General features: G+C 38.6%; 1 protein-coding gene across 2 annotated transcripts in view; it reads right to left on the bottom strand.

The window, feature by feature from the left end:
* Positions 1-13,706, bottom strand: part of znf407 (zinc finger protein 407) — a 199,498-nt gene extending 185,792 nt beyond the window's left edge. Inside the window, exons 1-3 of one of the 2 annotated variants that reach the window (XM_086079561.1) lie at positions 13,614-13,706; positions 11,210-11,874; positions 1,201-3,303 (exon numbers count right to left, since the gene is read on the bottom strand). In XM_086079561.1, the coding sequence (XP_085935687.1) occupies positions 1,201-3,303; positions 11,210-11,771 (2,665 nt within the window). In that variant the 5' untranslated portion in view covers positions 11,772-11,874; positions 13,614-13,706. Of the gene's footprint in view, positions 1-1,200; positions 3,304-11,209; positions 11,875-11,993; positions 12,447-13,613 lie in introns of those variants that run through there. The other variant, XM_086079562.1, reaches the window with a different exon arrangement.
* Between the last annotated feature and the right edge of the window lie 1,747 nt (positions 13,707-15,453).

Below are 15,453 nucleotides of genomic sequence, written 5' to 3'. Positions count from 1 at the left end.
CAGCTGCTAGCACCGTTAGCACGCTAACACTGTAGATGCCCTAAACCCTGGCAACAGGCACCGTGCAATACAATGTCAGCGTAATTAAGTCTTCTTTAAATGTCCTTAATTGGCGATCGAACGTGATTTCTGTACGAAGTTGTTTTGTTGACTTTGGTCGCAATTGTTTACGGCGGCAATAAGAACGGCAGACACACGTTCCGCAGGACGAGTCAAGTCATCTGTTGCGCAAAGACTAGTAAAACGCTCCCGGGAAAAACTTCAAAATAAATGCGTCCATTGGCATTGCGCTCCACATATTACTTGGTATGGGAAGGTTTATTTTGAAGTTGACCTTCTCTCCGCATTGGTGGTGTTTTGCCAGACGTGTCAATTATTCCCCACATGTATTTGTTTACTTCACTGGATTTATCGTTGCGCTAGTGGCTCTTCCGCCGGTAATCCGGCACCGTGCCGGAGTACTTTAAACCCTGAATATTGCTTTTATTTTTGCAAAAAACTGTAATGGAAACGCAGCTAGTGAGAAATTGACCAATCCCATTAAGGGAGGATTGCTTCTCTCCTACTAGCTTAATGTTTCCCTTAATTTGCTTGCGATTTTTTTTTTACTGTTTTGTCTTATGCTTGTATTTTTTGGTATGTGTTTTGTTGTTGCTTTTGTTTGTGTTAAGATTGGACTTTTGGTTTGGCCCCTTATGAGTAAAATAATTTCACAAACTGCCATTTGCACGTTGTATTCACCTATGATTTGTGTTGTTTTTGTTGTTAATAAAATTGGCGGTTGGCTGTTGAATGAATTAATTACTTAAAGCTACTGGACGCAGAAAATTTAACTTTGAATTAAACGTCACACCCGCAGACAGAGAGCGGGAAATTCTAACCTGAATTCTGTCTGAAAACTATTGGCCATAGGCTTGCAGGAGTACCCATTGTGAACAGCTAAGGTGTTAATCTCCTAATTAGAAGATTTTTCAGTCATAAATGGTCAAATAAAAGGCTATTGTAAAGATATTTTTGCCAAATTGTTACAGAGAGCAGCTTTAAGTGTACAACTCATTTACAGTAATTATAATGTAACTTAAGTAATGCAGTAATTTGATTTTTGTTTTGGCTTTTTTTTTTTACAGGGGTTTGTTCACTTCTGTATCCACTATGCATGTGAGATAGCAAGGAAGAGAGGGTATAAAACAGCATACATACCAGTATGTGTACGAATGTGTGCCAGGAAGGCCATGGAATTGCTGCTCTTGCAGACCTTGCCACAGTACTTGCACTTGTTGCCTTGGTGCTCCTCCCGCTCACGATTGATCTGTTCCGTGTCCTCAATCACATACTTGTTTACTTGTCTCAGAAGCTCATCATGTTTCTCCTTGATGTGAATGAACAGGTCTTGCTCCGTTTCAAAGCGATCTGTGCATTTTGTGCACTTGAAGCAAGCTTTGCCATCATCCCGCTCAGCGAGGCTGTTCTGCTCATTTCGGATGTGTGAAGCGCTGGTCAGGTGTTGATGCAGGTTGCTCTCAGTGTAGAATGACTTGCCGCACACCATACAGTGGAAATGTTTATCCTTGGTTGGGTGCTTCATTGAGATGTGCACATTCAGGCCGCTTAGGCCGTCTGCCAAAAAGCCACAGTCGTCACAGCGAATTCGGGTGCTTCTCACTTTGGCTTGAACGCTCACTTCCTTGTGTTCAAGCTTTTTGACATAATGTGGCAAGGGCCCAGAGGGCACTGGTGCTTCTCCTGTCATGTCTTTAACTGCAGCTGCACCTTCGAGAGCAACTCCTTCCGGCGATGCCTGCCCCTGTTCAGCTAGGGCCTTTGCGGACATAATACAGGTATCAAAAGGTCGAGCAGTGGACATTCTTGGAACTGAAACACAGCTTTCTTTTGTGGTGGTACCTTCAGTGCACTCGTCATGTTTTCCTTGAATTTCTTGCGGCGATGGTTCCACTTCAAGTTCAATTTCTGCTTGGGCCATATTCTCAGACTGTGCTGTTTGCCCTACTGTACGATCATCACCAGAAGCACATGAAATACTCTCTGGTTGCTTATCCTTTGCTTTGCCAGGTAGCATGACCACCGCATCAGCAGGCTCAATAGAGACAGGAGATGCCAATGTGTACTGTTTTTTTTCTTTCTGGTTTAGCTTTGGATCATCTGGGATTTTTAAAGGTTTGGAATTAAGATGAACTGCTGCACCACTAAGATCAATAACCTCATTGAGTTCTGCCGGGGTCTGTGAAGACTTTTGGCCACCATTCTCTTGTTGTGCCTGGAATGTCTTCCTTTTCTGCTTGTGTTTCTCTGTGCCAGCATGACGAGACATTTCCTCGCTTGTTTCTGCATAGTAACTGCATGCCAAACAGACATATTCAAATGCTCTGGTGTGCTTTTTATTCACATGGAGATTAAGGGAAGGAATTGAGTTAGCTCTAAAATTGCAGTGACTGCAAGCATATTCTGTTGGGTCTGTGTATAACGGTGTTTGTTCATCTTCACTGTGTATTTCCGAGTCTTGAGATTCCTGCTGCATGTCTCTGGTCTCTGAAGCTTCATTTGGTTCCTGGGATTGTGTATTTGTGGGTTCTTGGGGTAAAAGGCCTGCATGTTTTTTGACAGGGCTGCTATTTTCACACTGCTGTACGCGTTTCCTGTGTTTCTTAGTGATACAATGGCGATCAATGTCTCCTTTGGTCACACAGCTGTAGCAGCACAGAATACACTTGTAAACATACTCCTTGCTGTGTTTGCGACGGACATGGACACTGAGGTTGGCAGCATTGGATACTACCAAGCCACAATAACCACATTTGGTTGAAGCAATTTGTTTGGGTCTCCCTCTTTTAGGTTTTGGAGGCTCCAAGTCCAAGTCTTCCTCATCTCGAGCAACTTCAGCAGCCTCCAGTTGCTCTTTAAATCCCTGAGTCACACCACTTATGCCGTCTCCACCCCCATCTACTTTGGCTACCTTCTCAACACAATCAGCGGAGGAATGAGAAGCGCTATTCTGCCTACTCTGATGTTGTTTGTGAGTTTCTGAGCACAGGTGTTTGTCCATCCATTGAGATGTGGCAGAAAAAAAGTTACATAATTTACAGCGGTACCAATCCAAGTTAGCGTGCTTGATGCGAGCATGGCTCTCCAGTAAAGAAAGTGTGGAAAACCTTAAATCGCAGTTTGCACACTTCATCTTAAATCTGTTCCCTGTACATTTTGGGTCCAATTGTGCAGTGGTTATCTTGACAGCACTTTCAGTGTTCTCAGCATCCTCTTCTTCCTCCATGTACTCTTCTGCATCAACTGAAAGACATTTCAAAGACACCGTTACTTCTGGCAATTCAATCCCAGATGTATATTAATAACTAATTTGCTCCCAAAAACATATAAATACGTTCTATTTTAAATGTTTTATGAGTCCCAAAGACGTATTTATACGTTGTTTTTTTTATGCTAGAGCATACAGAAGGCTTTGATGCAGCCTCTGAACTGCAGAGAGCGGGTGAAGCAATGGTATTAATTTAAAAAACGGCCAGCAGGTGGCAGCAGAGTATAAGAGATCAGCCAGGGCCATGTTGCAAACAAGCTAATTTACCCACAGTTCTTAACAGATTTGTGAATAATGATGAAACTTGGTTATATTATATTGCTAATTGCTGCAAAACGGAAACAGATAGAAATATACTTTTTCCTGATGAAATAAGAAACTCTAATCTTTCTTTTGGTAGGTTCCATGTTTTTATAGCAATAGAACACAATATTCTGTGGGCCTTGCAAAATCGGTCCAAATCCAGTAAAACAGCTGGGAGTGAAGGGGGTTGTTTGAGTGAAAATGGCTCGGAGTGAATGAGTTAATGTTGACCACAGATGCCCCTTCGCTTCCTCCCTAATCATGGTGGTAACCAATTTATCTCCACCAGAAATTAAATTAATTAAAAACATAAATGTATACAGTGGAACCCCCTCAGGTTACATTATAAAACCAAAACTTTCACAAACCGACGTAATGTTTCTCATTTAAATAAATGGAACTAATTAATCTGTTCCAGTCGCAGAACAGCGTTATATTTTCCTTATTTTGATGTTTATGTGGATAAAGATCAATTCTCTGCAATATAGAAATGGGTGAAAACAATATTGATGATGAAATAACAGTGGGTTTGCCAGCAGCTCATTGTGGTGTCTTAGCTTTTTTGCATACAGTAATGTTTACATTATAGTGCTGTCAAAGTTAAAGCGTTACCTAATTAATTAATCACAAAAAATTATTAATCGTGTATTAACGCAAATTAATCAGTGTCACACTTTTAATTTTGATCGCAGATGATCATTTAGCTGACAGTGGATGGTTACGCTAAAGGTAGTACAGGTTGTGTTTGAGCAATAAACCTAACTACATGCATTAAAGTAAAGCATTTAAGAAAATGTTTGCATGTGACATTCAGAATATTATTTCTTGTCAAACTATCGGAGTAATTTTTTTCCATTTTAAATTATGCAAGTAATAAACCAATTAGACGAGGACGAGTGTGTGCAGTGATCAAAAAATGTTGAAGACGTCCTAATAACATCAAATGGCGGAAGAATTAACACATAACAGGTGCTCTCTAAATTTGACAGGCAAATGTTTTTGATAAAAAGCCTTTTTAATTAAGCGAATAATCGTGATTAATCAAAATTCTAAGATGTGATTAATCTGATTTAAAATTTTAATTTTTTTGACAGCTAAAGTTTACATTGACTGTGATTACTGCTGGCTTCAAACAGGGTTCTACATTAAGCCTATTTAGGGGATGGCCCCGTCGGGTCACTATGAGCCATGTTGGGGTGGCCCTGCCAGAACCAGCACTGACCTTGTACATTCATTATATAATACAAAAATGTTCAATGAATGATTATTTCATATTTAAGGGTTCCTACACATTTGAAATGGGTGGGGTGTCACTATTTTTTAACCGGTAAAATAAATAAATAAGTGGACAATATGTGCTGCTTTGAAGACTAGGGTTGGGTACCGAAGACGGTACTTTTTGTGGTATGGACCGATTTGGGTCGGGACTTCTGAGCACCGATTCACGTAAAATCAAATGGTGCCATGTGTCGGTTCTATCAAAGTTGTGACTGTGCGGGATTGGAAGAGTTGACGATTTTTTATGGCGCACTTGAACCCAACATGCACCAGCGTACTGACGTCACACACTCGCACAGGATTTTACGTGCGAAGAACGAGGGCGCGGTTGGGGCTCGCAGGTGCCCGGCCGGCGGTAGTGACGGGCGGCGAGCGGGTACCGGCGCCGCTGCCTCGGTCTGCCCCGCAGCGTCCATGCAACCTGGTCCTGGTCCGGCTGCAAACGGCGCGGGGACAGCTAAATTTCCGGGTTTGGAAACGAGCAAGATTTTTACACCGCCAAGCCAGACAAATATAGTTTATGAAGTATAAAAGCCTCAACGCCGGGCGGAAACTGGAAATGTCCCCGCACAATCAGCGCACGGCTGAGAGAGGTGTCTGTGGCGATCTTCCCCCACTGAATTGAATCATGCTGGAATGTACACGGCTTCACCATCGTTAAGACATATAGACATTGTAATTTGGATATACTACTGGTGACCATATTTAAAATAGCAAAATATTGTGGCCAAAATGTAGCGAGCATTACAGACCATGTCGGGTACATTCAAATTATTAATTTTAATCAAATTATTCTCTTTGTTCATGCATGTCCTCTTCCAACTGTAATTTTTTAATATTTGAGTCCAACGTGGGTTCAAACTTTGTGGCTTTACGTCTTTGAAAAACAACTGCATCAATTGTTATTCATTTATATATTTACTGTTGTTCATTGCACATAACTTAGATTCACACTGTTTTTTTGTAATATTAACTTATGTTTATTATTTATACCTCAGTAATTGTAAAACTTTAAACCTTTATTTTTCCTCTGGCTCATTTGAATGAAATTTTATTATATTTTTTTTATTTTTCAAGTTTTACATATTGAAAGGTAATTGTTAAATTGATTTAAAATTAAAATATTTTACAATTAAATAAACAATGCTAAACACCCAAATAAATTAATAAATAAAATTTAACAAATAAATAAAAAATTGAGAGTACAAAACTACCAAAAATTGGTAGCGTTGAGTACCGGTATCGATTCCTAGGTACCAAGTATTGGAACAGTAACGGTTCAAATGTGAAAGGTACCCATCTCTATTGAAGATTGATTCTTGTATCGTTCAGTTCCTTTGACCCTAATATTAAATTTTTTTAAAGTTATAATTCTTTAATAATAATTTAAAAAAAAATACAAGTTTCCTCCTGTAAACATCATTAAACATATCATTTATACATGTATTTAAGCCAAGTTGTTGAATGTCTGAAGTCCTCGTTTATGTTTAACCAATTTAAAACATCATCATGCTGTTTCTACTAAGTACTGTCTCAAATGTTCTCCAATTTCGATACTGTAAATGTATAGGATCTAGGGGTGTCAAAATGAGTGCATTAATATCAAGTTAACTAAATCTTCCTTTAAAGGCACTCATTTTTTAAACGCTAGATTAACGACCGCCCCTTATTTGGAAAGCATCTAGTAAAGTAATTCCAGTTGCGACACAGCAGAAACATCCACGTCAAAATGTACTGTACTGCACTGGAACCAAAATACACAATGTTTAAGGGGCAGAATGTTCGAGCGGAGGAGCCATTTGGATTGTGTAACATTACCACCGGCTCCCTGCTTTGGCAGAATGCATTCGGTAGCGCCGCTGTTAGCAATTAGCACCGAGCTAGGCTGCTACAGCCATGTGAAAGCCAAAAGCCGAATGGATGCCATCTTGTCACTTGGAGTGACTCCAAGTCACTTGATCTTTTCAGGGTGCACACTCTCCATTCGCCACGTCGCCAATAACGAGGTGAAATGGGGAGTGGCGACGTGAATATTCCCCACGCTCGCCACATTGGTGCAGCCAATTTTGTTAACATTGCACTGGGGGAATATCGCTATACCAGGCATAAGTGTCCGTAAGCAACAACAACAAAAAATGGCCGTATACAAATTGCATACAGTAATCCCACAATCCTCGATGCAGCCAGTGACGCACACAATTGGTTACAGTATAATAAACAACATCGCTCCAAGGCCAATGACAGCATTGTTTACATCTGCCGGTACAGTAGCAGTATGCTGATGCTAGCAGACGCACTATTTAACCATACAGTCCAGGACGCAAACCCTTGTCAAATCTGCGTGGTTTGCCAACGTCCCCTGGCTTTGGCACAACGAGGAATATGCAAACTTTTTTGGTAGTGTGTAAAAAGAAGGATAATCAGACGCTTTCACGAACGGGAAGTCAGACAGGATCGCGGAGATACCAGGTAAAGTGCACGAAGTTAGAAGAACATCAAAGGTACGTGGACTGTGTTTCGTAACCTGTTTCATTTTATTGTAAGATGATTTATTTTTTTTGATACATTTTATTAGTAGGGCTCTATTTTGTTTCTGATTTGGGGGGGAGGGGACGATTGTAAATGATCGCCATTGGCGGAAGGATACATAAAAAGGAAAAGAGATTGTGACAGTTGTGTTGTGAGTGGAGAGCTAGAGGAGACAATAAATTTGTGCTGGAGCTAGCTATTCCTTCCCCGAATGCTGTTTCTTCTTCCCACGACATTCGTTTGGAGTGATCCACGATACACTCTCGTATTCCCCAAGATTTAATGTTACATTATTTTCATGTGTCGTCACGTCAACTGCGCACATTTGCCAATATAAACGCAGCACTGATTAACGATTGTTGTCTTCAGTTGCAATTGCAGTTGAATGTAATAATGCAGTAATCATGACAAAACGTTACTGTGTATTAATAAAATTCCATGTGCAAAACATAGCGGTATAGAGACAAAAAATGCCGCTCTACAAGTTCCACCATTGGGATCAGCATCTAAATACGAGCATAGTGGTCCTAAGTGTTCTTAAAAATGAGGTAACGGTTTTATTCCTAAAATACACTTATTATTGTAGCGAGGCCACCCACTGCAACATTATGCACAGTTCAAACATTAACACTGTACTGTATGAATGTAGGAAAATAAAAGTGTACTTAAGTAATGATTACAATCAGATACATTGAGAATATTGAATGAAAATCATATTCCAATAAATGTACAAAAAAAATCCTAAACATTAAACAACCTGTAAAAAGCTTCACAGTTATTACTATTGTTTTTTGGGGTAATACATTAAATATTTTGTAAGGAAAAACATGTGCAAAGACTGAGATCAGTTTAGTGCGGAATTGCTGAGGTATTTCGGGAAACTTGTTCACCCTCTTAATTGTCCTGATTTTTTTAGTTGTTGTGTGGGCTAAAACGGTGACAAGGAACAGTATATAAGTGCCCACATTTCTTTAATCTGTGGCGATTTGGCGCATTTGTCACTTTCATTTAAAATAACTTTGCCCATTTCTACCACTACAATGTGCAGTTAGCCATCAAGCTATGCCTAGAACCAAGCACCAAGCAGCAGGCTATCCGCACTAGCTAGCAGCGGTAAAGTGCTCCAGCCGTCTAATTACTTTTTAAAGGCGTAAATAGTAATACTACAGCCCGTAGACAGCTGGGGTAGGCTCCAGCACGCCCGCAACCCTCGTGAGGATTGGCAGTTCAGAAAATTGATTGATTGACTGGGCACACTTTGATGCTGACAGCTTGACTAATTTGCCGTTCCTACTGATCACTGATTAACAAACCAGACTTACTCAAATGTGCTATTTATTTAGCCGCCAAAATCGCTATTGTGGGTCTGACGTCACTTTAGTTCCATTGGCCAAAATCTATGGGGAGAGATTTGTATAAAATCTCACTGTTTCAGAGGAAAACATTTTGCTGACAAGCACCCTTTAAGTAAAGAAAAACAAAAGTTGATTATCTAAAAATAAAAAGCAGTTGGTTGTTAATTATTACATGCAAATGTATTTTTTTGTCTTTTGTATTCATAATTGTTCTTTAACCGAGAAAGTATATACAGGTATATTTTTATTTCTATCCAAACACCCGATTATTCGCTAGAATTTTCAGTAGGATATCCGAATACCAGAATATTTGATAGCTGCAGCACTAAAAATATTAATTTTGAGTTGTTTTGAGGCATGATACACGAGTTTTTTGACCACATACCCAAAAACTAGCTTGCACCCTACAAGCCATACTGCATAAATAATATATATTACAACTTATTTTTGGTCCAAAAGGAACTTACTTAATTATAGTGTTTCAAATAATTTTATTTGTCTTAACATTTTAAAATGTTTAAACATTTTCTTGTTTTCAACAAAAAATGAATAATCATTTGAATAATCGTGATTTTAATTCTTACCAAAATAATCGTGATTATTATTTGTTCCCTAATTGAGCACCAATACAAGAACGTAACAAAATAAAAGTTAAATGTCAGGTAAAGGAGTCACTATAACACAATTTAGCAGTAATAAATTAAATTATAATACATATATTTGTTGGAACTGGTGTCAAGTTGTATTTTACTATTTTAAAAATGTGCAGAAGTTCACAAGTTACTTCATGTTAAAAAATTAAACACTCTTAATATGAAAAGAACACACCGATCTCTTCTGGGTCGTATGCAGTAAAGTTGTGTCGTGTTACAATGCGCATCTGTATTGAACTTAACAAAATAAAAGCATTCAACATTGTGCAAATGAGTCACTGTAACACAATTTAACAGTAATAAATTAAAAAACAATGCATATATTTGTGAAAAAAATGCAGAAGGTTAGGTTAACATTTCTTCTCACTTTTATGTTAACAAGAGTAAAATTAGCAAAAAAATATTGTATTGTAAATGTAGATATAAATTGAGATATGAAATGTGCAAGTAATTTGCGATTAATCGTGAGTTAATTATTGAAGTCATGCGATTAATTACGATTACAAATTTTAATCGCCTGACACCTCTAATAGGATCGTATGCTGAGAAACGTTTCTTGGGAGGAGCAATATGGCAGCCTCGCAGCTTCAAATGTCTTGGCCTATCGGCTATCCAGTCATATATTGAATGAATGAAAACGTATTTGGTTCATTGGCAAATTAAAAGTTCAACATGGTAAAAAAAAACAAATTCCATACATAAATTTACAACCAAAAGGGTGTAGGCAGAAGCAAAAGCTTTTCTTATATTCAAAACAGTGGTGGAATTGCATAGCCATGCGTCTAAGAGCTTGTATCTCCCCATTGTTGGCGTGCTGCAAAGCCATTGAGGTATATTCTTTAAAACACATGCAAAACCCACATGAAACCCTTCCGTCTCCGTCTTGATGAAATTTCAGTGTGTGAGACAGTGAAACTTAATGATATGCTACTTGGGGGCTAGAGAAGGCTCATGGGGCAGCGGAATGGACAGACCAGCTGCCAATCAGGGAATAGGAGATGGGATTTTTTTTCGAGATGTTTGCTCTCACACAAACTGTGCATAAATCACTATCTGGATTGATTAATATAGTTTTAGAAACAACTAGTTTTCTAATTCAGAAAACAGTATTTTAAAACAGTTATACTATTATGGAAACATTTTTATTTTTCACACTTTTTAATACCTGGAAATTTATCAAATGTATTTCCATACTTTTCCATGATTTCCATACTTGAATAGGAATCCTGATATTTAGTATCGTTAACTGTATTATTTAAGAAATACGATTTCTGTGCAGTTGATGTTGTTTTTTTGTTTGTTTGTTTTTTTGCTTATGTTTTTTTGTAATATGAAATCTAAATGAATATTTAACATTTGGCATTTTCTGGGCTATGCATCTTATGAGCCATTCTTTCTTGAAGGATTTAACATGACTAAAATGTGCACAATACAAAAAAAGATCAGTGATGATTAATGAATTTAAGTGGATAAAACTCAAAATATTGAAAATTTGGGTGGCCCGACAAAGCCCCGTGATGGCCACGGGCCACTTTTAATGTAGATACCCTGCTAGCTACCAACTCCCACAATTCAGCGCAGCTTTTGCCTTGTATTGTGGTATGTGGTGGCAATTTTAGGCAAAATACAAAGATATCTGAAGCACGGAGACAAAGTTGTTTATGCCGCACTAGAAACAGGGTTGTTAATAAAGCGAAACACCGTTGTAATTGATTAAGATGGTATATTCTACCAAAGACACAATGCTTAGTGGAAATACTCACCTATGTGTGGGCTGTCTTTGCTGTGATATCGCTGGACATGAACATCAAGAGGAGATTTGTCCCTAAACTCAAGTCCACAGTAGTTACATGAATAGATAATCTTGGGTTTGGGGGTTCGTTTGCTCACCCTTCTGGCCTGCACTTCACTTGGGTGCTTGTCTGATATTACAACTTTATTACAACTATCATCAAGAGAGACAGATAATGGATCATCTAGCCCTGGCCCTGGATTTAACTCAGCAGAACTTTCTGTCTCCATTTCCTTCTCTTTATGAACTTCACCTAGACCACCATCAGGAATGATTTGCATGTCATCAGCAGGTTTTTCAGCTTTATCTAAGCTGTTTTTATGTTTCCTTGCATAGTGAATCTTTAGTGATCTTGGGCATTTTGCAGAGAAGTCACAATCTGAGCAACGAGTATTAGCATCTTCAGTCAGTGTGTCTGCCTGTATCCTTTGAGTTGGTCCCCCATCTTCTTTTTTCGGTGTCATAGTCTTACTGGGTGAGCTGGCTTGTACATCGTCCATGTGCACGTTATCTTGGTTACCCCTTTTTGGCATTTTGTCCAAAGAAGTCTCCTCTTTGGTATTTGTTTCTGGTCTATGTCTGACCTTGCTCCATTTACATAAAACTGAAAACTTGGGTTGACGGAGGATGAATCACCTACACAAAATGAGACAGCACAAAACATCAATTTGGAAACTTTAATTGCCTAAATACATAAGTCAGAGACATATAAATTGAAACTAGGTAAACAACCGCAGTAAGTACGTTTTACAAACCTCCCAGCAGCAAAAACAAATATGTGCAAATGTCGCCATCTAACGTTTCCTGAAGCACATTGTTTAAAAAGTCATGTAGGTGGGTTCCTTTATCAAGTAAGCTTTTCCCATGTGTTCTCTTTATACGCAATTTCTTACTTCAGACAAATGTATGTATAAGTTGGATACAAGCTTATGAGTGGGGTCATCATGGACAACTGGCACATTAAGGTTGAATAAAAAAAAGATATATATAAATATAAGGCCTCGTGTAAACCGCCTAACTAGGGAGAGCCACTAAAAGAGCTACTAAAATTATTATAATTATCATAAACCTCAGCCGCTATTGAGAATCAGTGATTTCTTTAATACACAAAATTTACACAATACACATTGCATGGAATAAATGGACTGTTGTAAATGTAACACAACCATGTACAAATATATTTGAATTACATCTTTGAATTGCATCAATGCTTTTCTGCTGCTCTTTTGTATATTTAAACTAAAGCAAAACAAAAACATTTTGGCAGGAAACTTATATAAGTAGAATTACCACCCAGACCCTGGTAAGATGGTTTTGATACTCGGCGAAACCATAATTATGTTGCCGTTTGTTTGTTTTACAGGAGTCCTTAGGGGAAGAGTGTTCACAAATCAAAGCCATTGAAGCACAGCTCAAGGCATCGTAACGGTCGCTGATGACGCCCAACGGGTGATATGTTTGATAATACTGTAGTGTACAGTATTAATGCTGCCTTAATGTGGTATCAACGTTATGGTAAATACCATATGTCGAGTTGAAAATTGCACTTGAACGCCCCCTCATGTCGTATTTTCCATTAAAGAACTGAGAATGTATTTCGAGTGAGCGAACTTAATATTAAGGGTCAGGGTTAGCAGGCTGTTTACGAATCTATACAATTACGTAGCGTACACATTTCAATGTCCTGTCCTTTACAACCCTATTTGCCCAAATTGGTCGGGTTTACAAGCAAAGACGACGGCAGCTGCCATGTGTTCCTTTTTTCTTTTCTTTTTTTTTAACAATCATTCGAAATAACGAGTTTCCGGGTGGTAAGACCGATCTTTCCCATTGCAAGTGAAGGCAGGGTCACTTTTGATATGACGTCCCATTAGTTCTGCTAACCCTGTTGTCAAGCGCATTAGCTTAAAAAGTAGCGCCGAGTTGACCCAACTACGCCCGCTATTTTGAAAACCACAAGACATGATCATACATTACAACCACCACTGCTTGAAAACTCATAGCGGTGTAAATAATGTCTTGTTTAATTTAAATGCACTATTTAAACCAATCAAACTTGGAAATCGTGGAGCCTTGCGAGCTAGCAACATGCTCCTGAACAGTTATGGAAAGACTAACCAATAGAAGTTCGGCATTGGCCGTATAAGCCAATCACAATCGAAGCGAAAGGTGGGTCTTATCATATAAAACGCAGCAAACGACGGCGGCACAGAGGCCCAAAAAGTAGGCTAACGTCGGCCGCCTGAAACCGAGCAATAATAGTGTCTACATCGCTGCTAGCATACAACTGCGGTGCGCTCAGACAACTCGTGATATAGGAAAGGAGTCACGGGACCAATACTGCTACAAAAACATGTCCAATAAAACAAACTCACCTTTGACTATCCAAATACCGCCACCGTCCGCGCGTTTTGTTGCTAGACACAAATGGCGTACCGTAGCATGAGCGTTACGTCACATTAAGGCGGTACATTTTGCCAGTCTTTCCCCCGACCTCAGCTGTTGAAAACAATGCTGCTTTCAAGATCATGGGAGAAACAAGGGTCACATACGTGCTAAAACCTCAAATCCATTTTTAAATCACAGGGTGTGATGTAATTTGAAATTATGGGGGGGGGGGTTACTAATTTAATTTCTCCATTGGTTAAGCAGCTATCTGCAATTTGTAGTCGAACAAAGAGGCGTAATTATTCATGGAAAAAAAATATTTGACGTGTATTCAATTGTATATAGGTTAGAAAGGCAGGAAAACTTATTAAAAAAAAAGAAAAAAAAATCGGAATTGGGGGTGTATATATGTGTATCTCTAATTATTATTGTATATTGTGTCTGCTGATTTTAATTCAAAGTGCCGAAACATATGACAGTATGACATACACAGTTGACTCTTAAAACTTAGATAATGTATTACTGTATTGAAAAACAAATGGCACTTCAAATAATTCCGTTTTGATTTTAGACACTGTACAAACATAAATAACAATTCAAGGAAAAAGTTACTAAGAAGTAAGACAGCATGTGTTGTAATAAAAAAAACATTCTATATTTAATGTACTATAATAAATGTATTATTTATGAGATATTTTTCAGATAAGATATATTGTTCGGAATAAGTATATCTGGATCATTGCATAATTGGAGGACATTTTACGTCCCACCCATCAAATTCTAAATAATCCACATACAAAATACTAAAACATGCCGTTTCTGTGTAATTTTACTTGACCCTAGACCAGTGGCGGGCAAACTCTGTCCTCGAGGGCCGGGGTCCTGCAGGTTTTTAATGTTTCCCTTCTCCAACAGAGCTGGTATATGATCAGCTCATCAGCAAGCTATGTATAAGCCTTGTAACGATCCTGTTGATTGGAATCAGCTTGTGTTGGAAGAGGGAAACCTTCAAAACCTGCAGGACTCCGGCCCTCGAGGACCGAGTTTGCCCATCCTTGCCCTATATCCAAAAAAACATAAGACAGTGAGATCGAGATCGAGATCGAGAGAGATAGAGAGAGAGAGAGAGAGAGAGAGAGAGAGAGAGAGAGAGAGAGAGAGAGAGAGAGAGAGAGGAATTTTGGAAAATATTTTTTAATTACCCTTTAAATGCTATTTTTCGCTTGTGTCCCCAGCCCACCCCACTATAATTAGAGTGACGGGGTTGCACTACAATAACAGGGTTGTGATTAAAAATAAATAAATAAATGTACCAACATTGTACCATTGATCTGCAAGCTGAGGTAATCAAGTCTTTGATAGTTTATTACCTATTATTGATGAATATGTTTGGAATGACTCATATTTATTCATTTATTTATTTATTTGTGTATTTACATTCCAAGGCCGTAGGATAAGATGACTTTACAAGATTTTACATTTTATTATCTTAAAATGTGCCCTGCGATTGACTGGCAACCAGTTCAGGGTGTACCCCGCCTACTGCCCGATGCCAGCTGGGATAGGCTCCAGCGCCACCGCGACCCTTGTGAGGAATAAGCGGTCACGAAGATGGATGGATGGATGTTTTCTAAAAGTTGTAGTCTTATGTGATTGTGTGGGGCAACATTAGTTGTGATTGTGAATCATCCTAATATTATCGTTACCCTAACAACAAAATATTAATAATACCTCAAGACACATACACCTTACATATTAGTTATTTTGATACTCTCAGTGGTCAGATGTCTGTTATCTGTCATTATTTGCAGTTGAATGTTGTCTGGC

The sequence above is a fragment of the Leptonotus elevatus genome, chromosome 6 (genome assembly GCF_054856555.1).
Source record: "Leptonotus elevatus isolate MCC_2025b chromosome 6, RoL_Lele_1.0, whole genome shotgun sequence".
NCBI lineage: Eukaryota > Metazoa > Chordata > Actinopteri > Syngnathiformes > Syngnathidae > Leptonotus > Leptonotus elevatus.
This window is presented reverse-complemented; position numbering and strand designations above follow the sequence as displayed.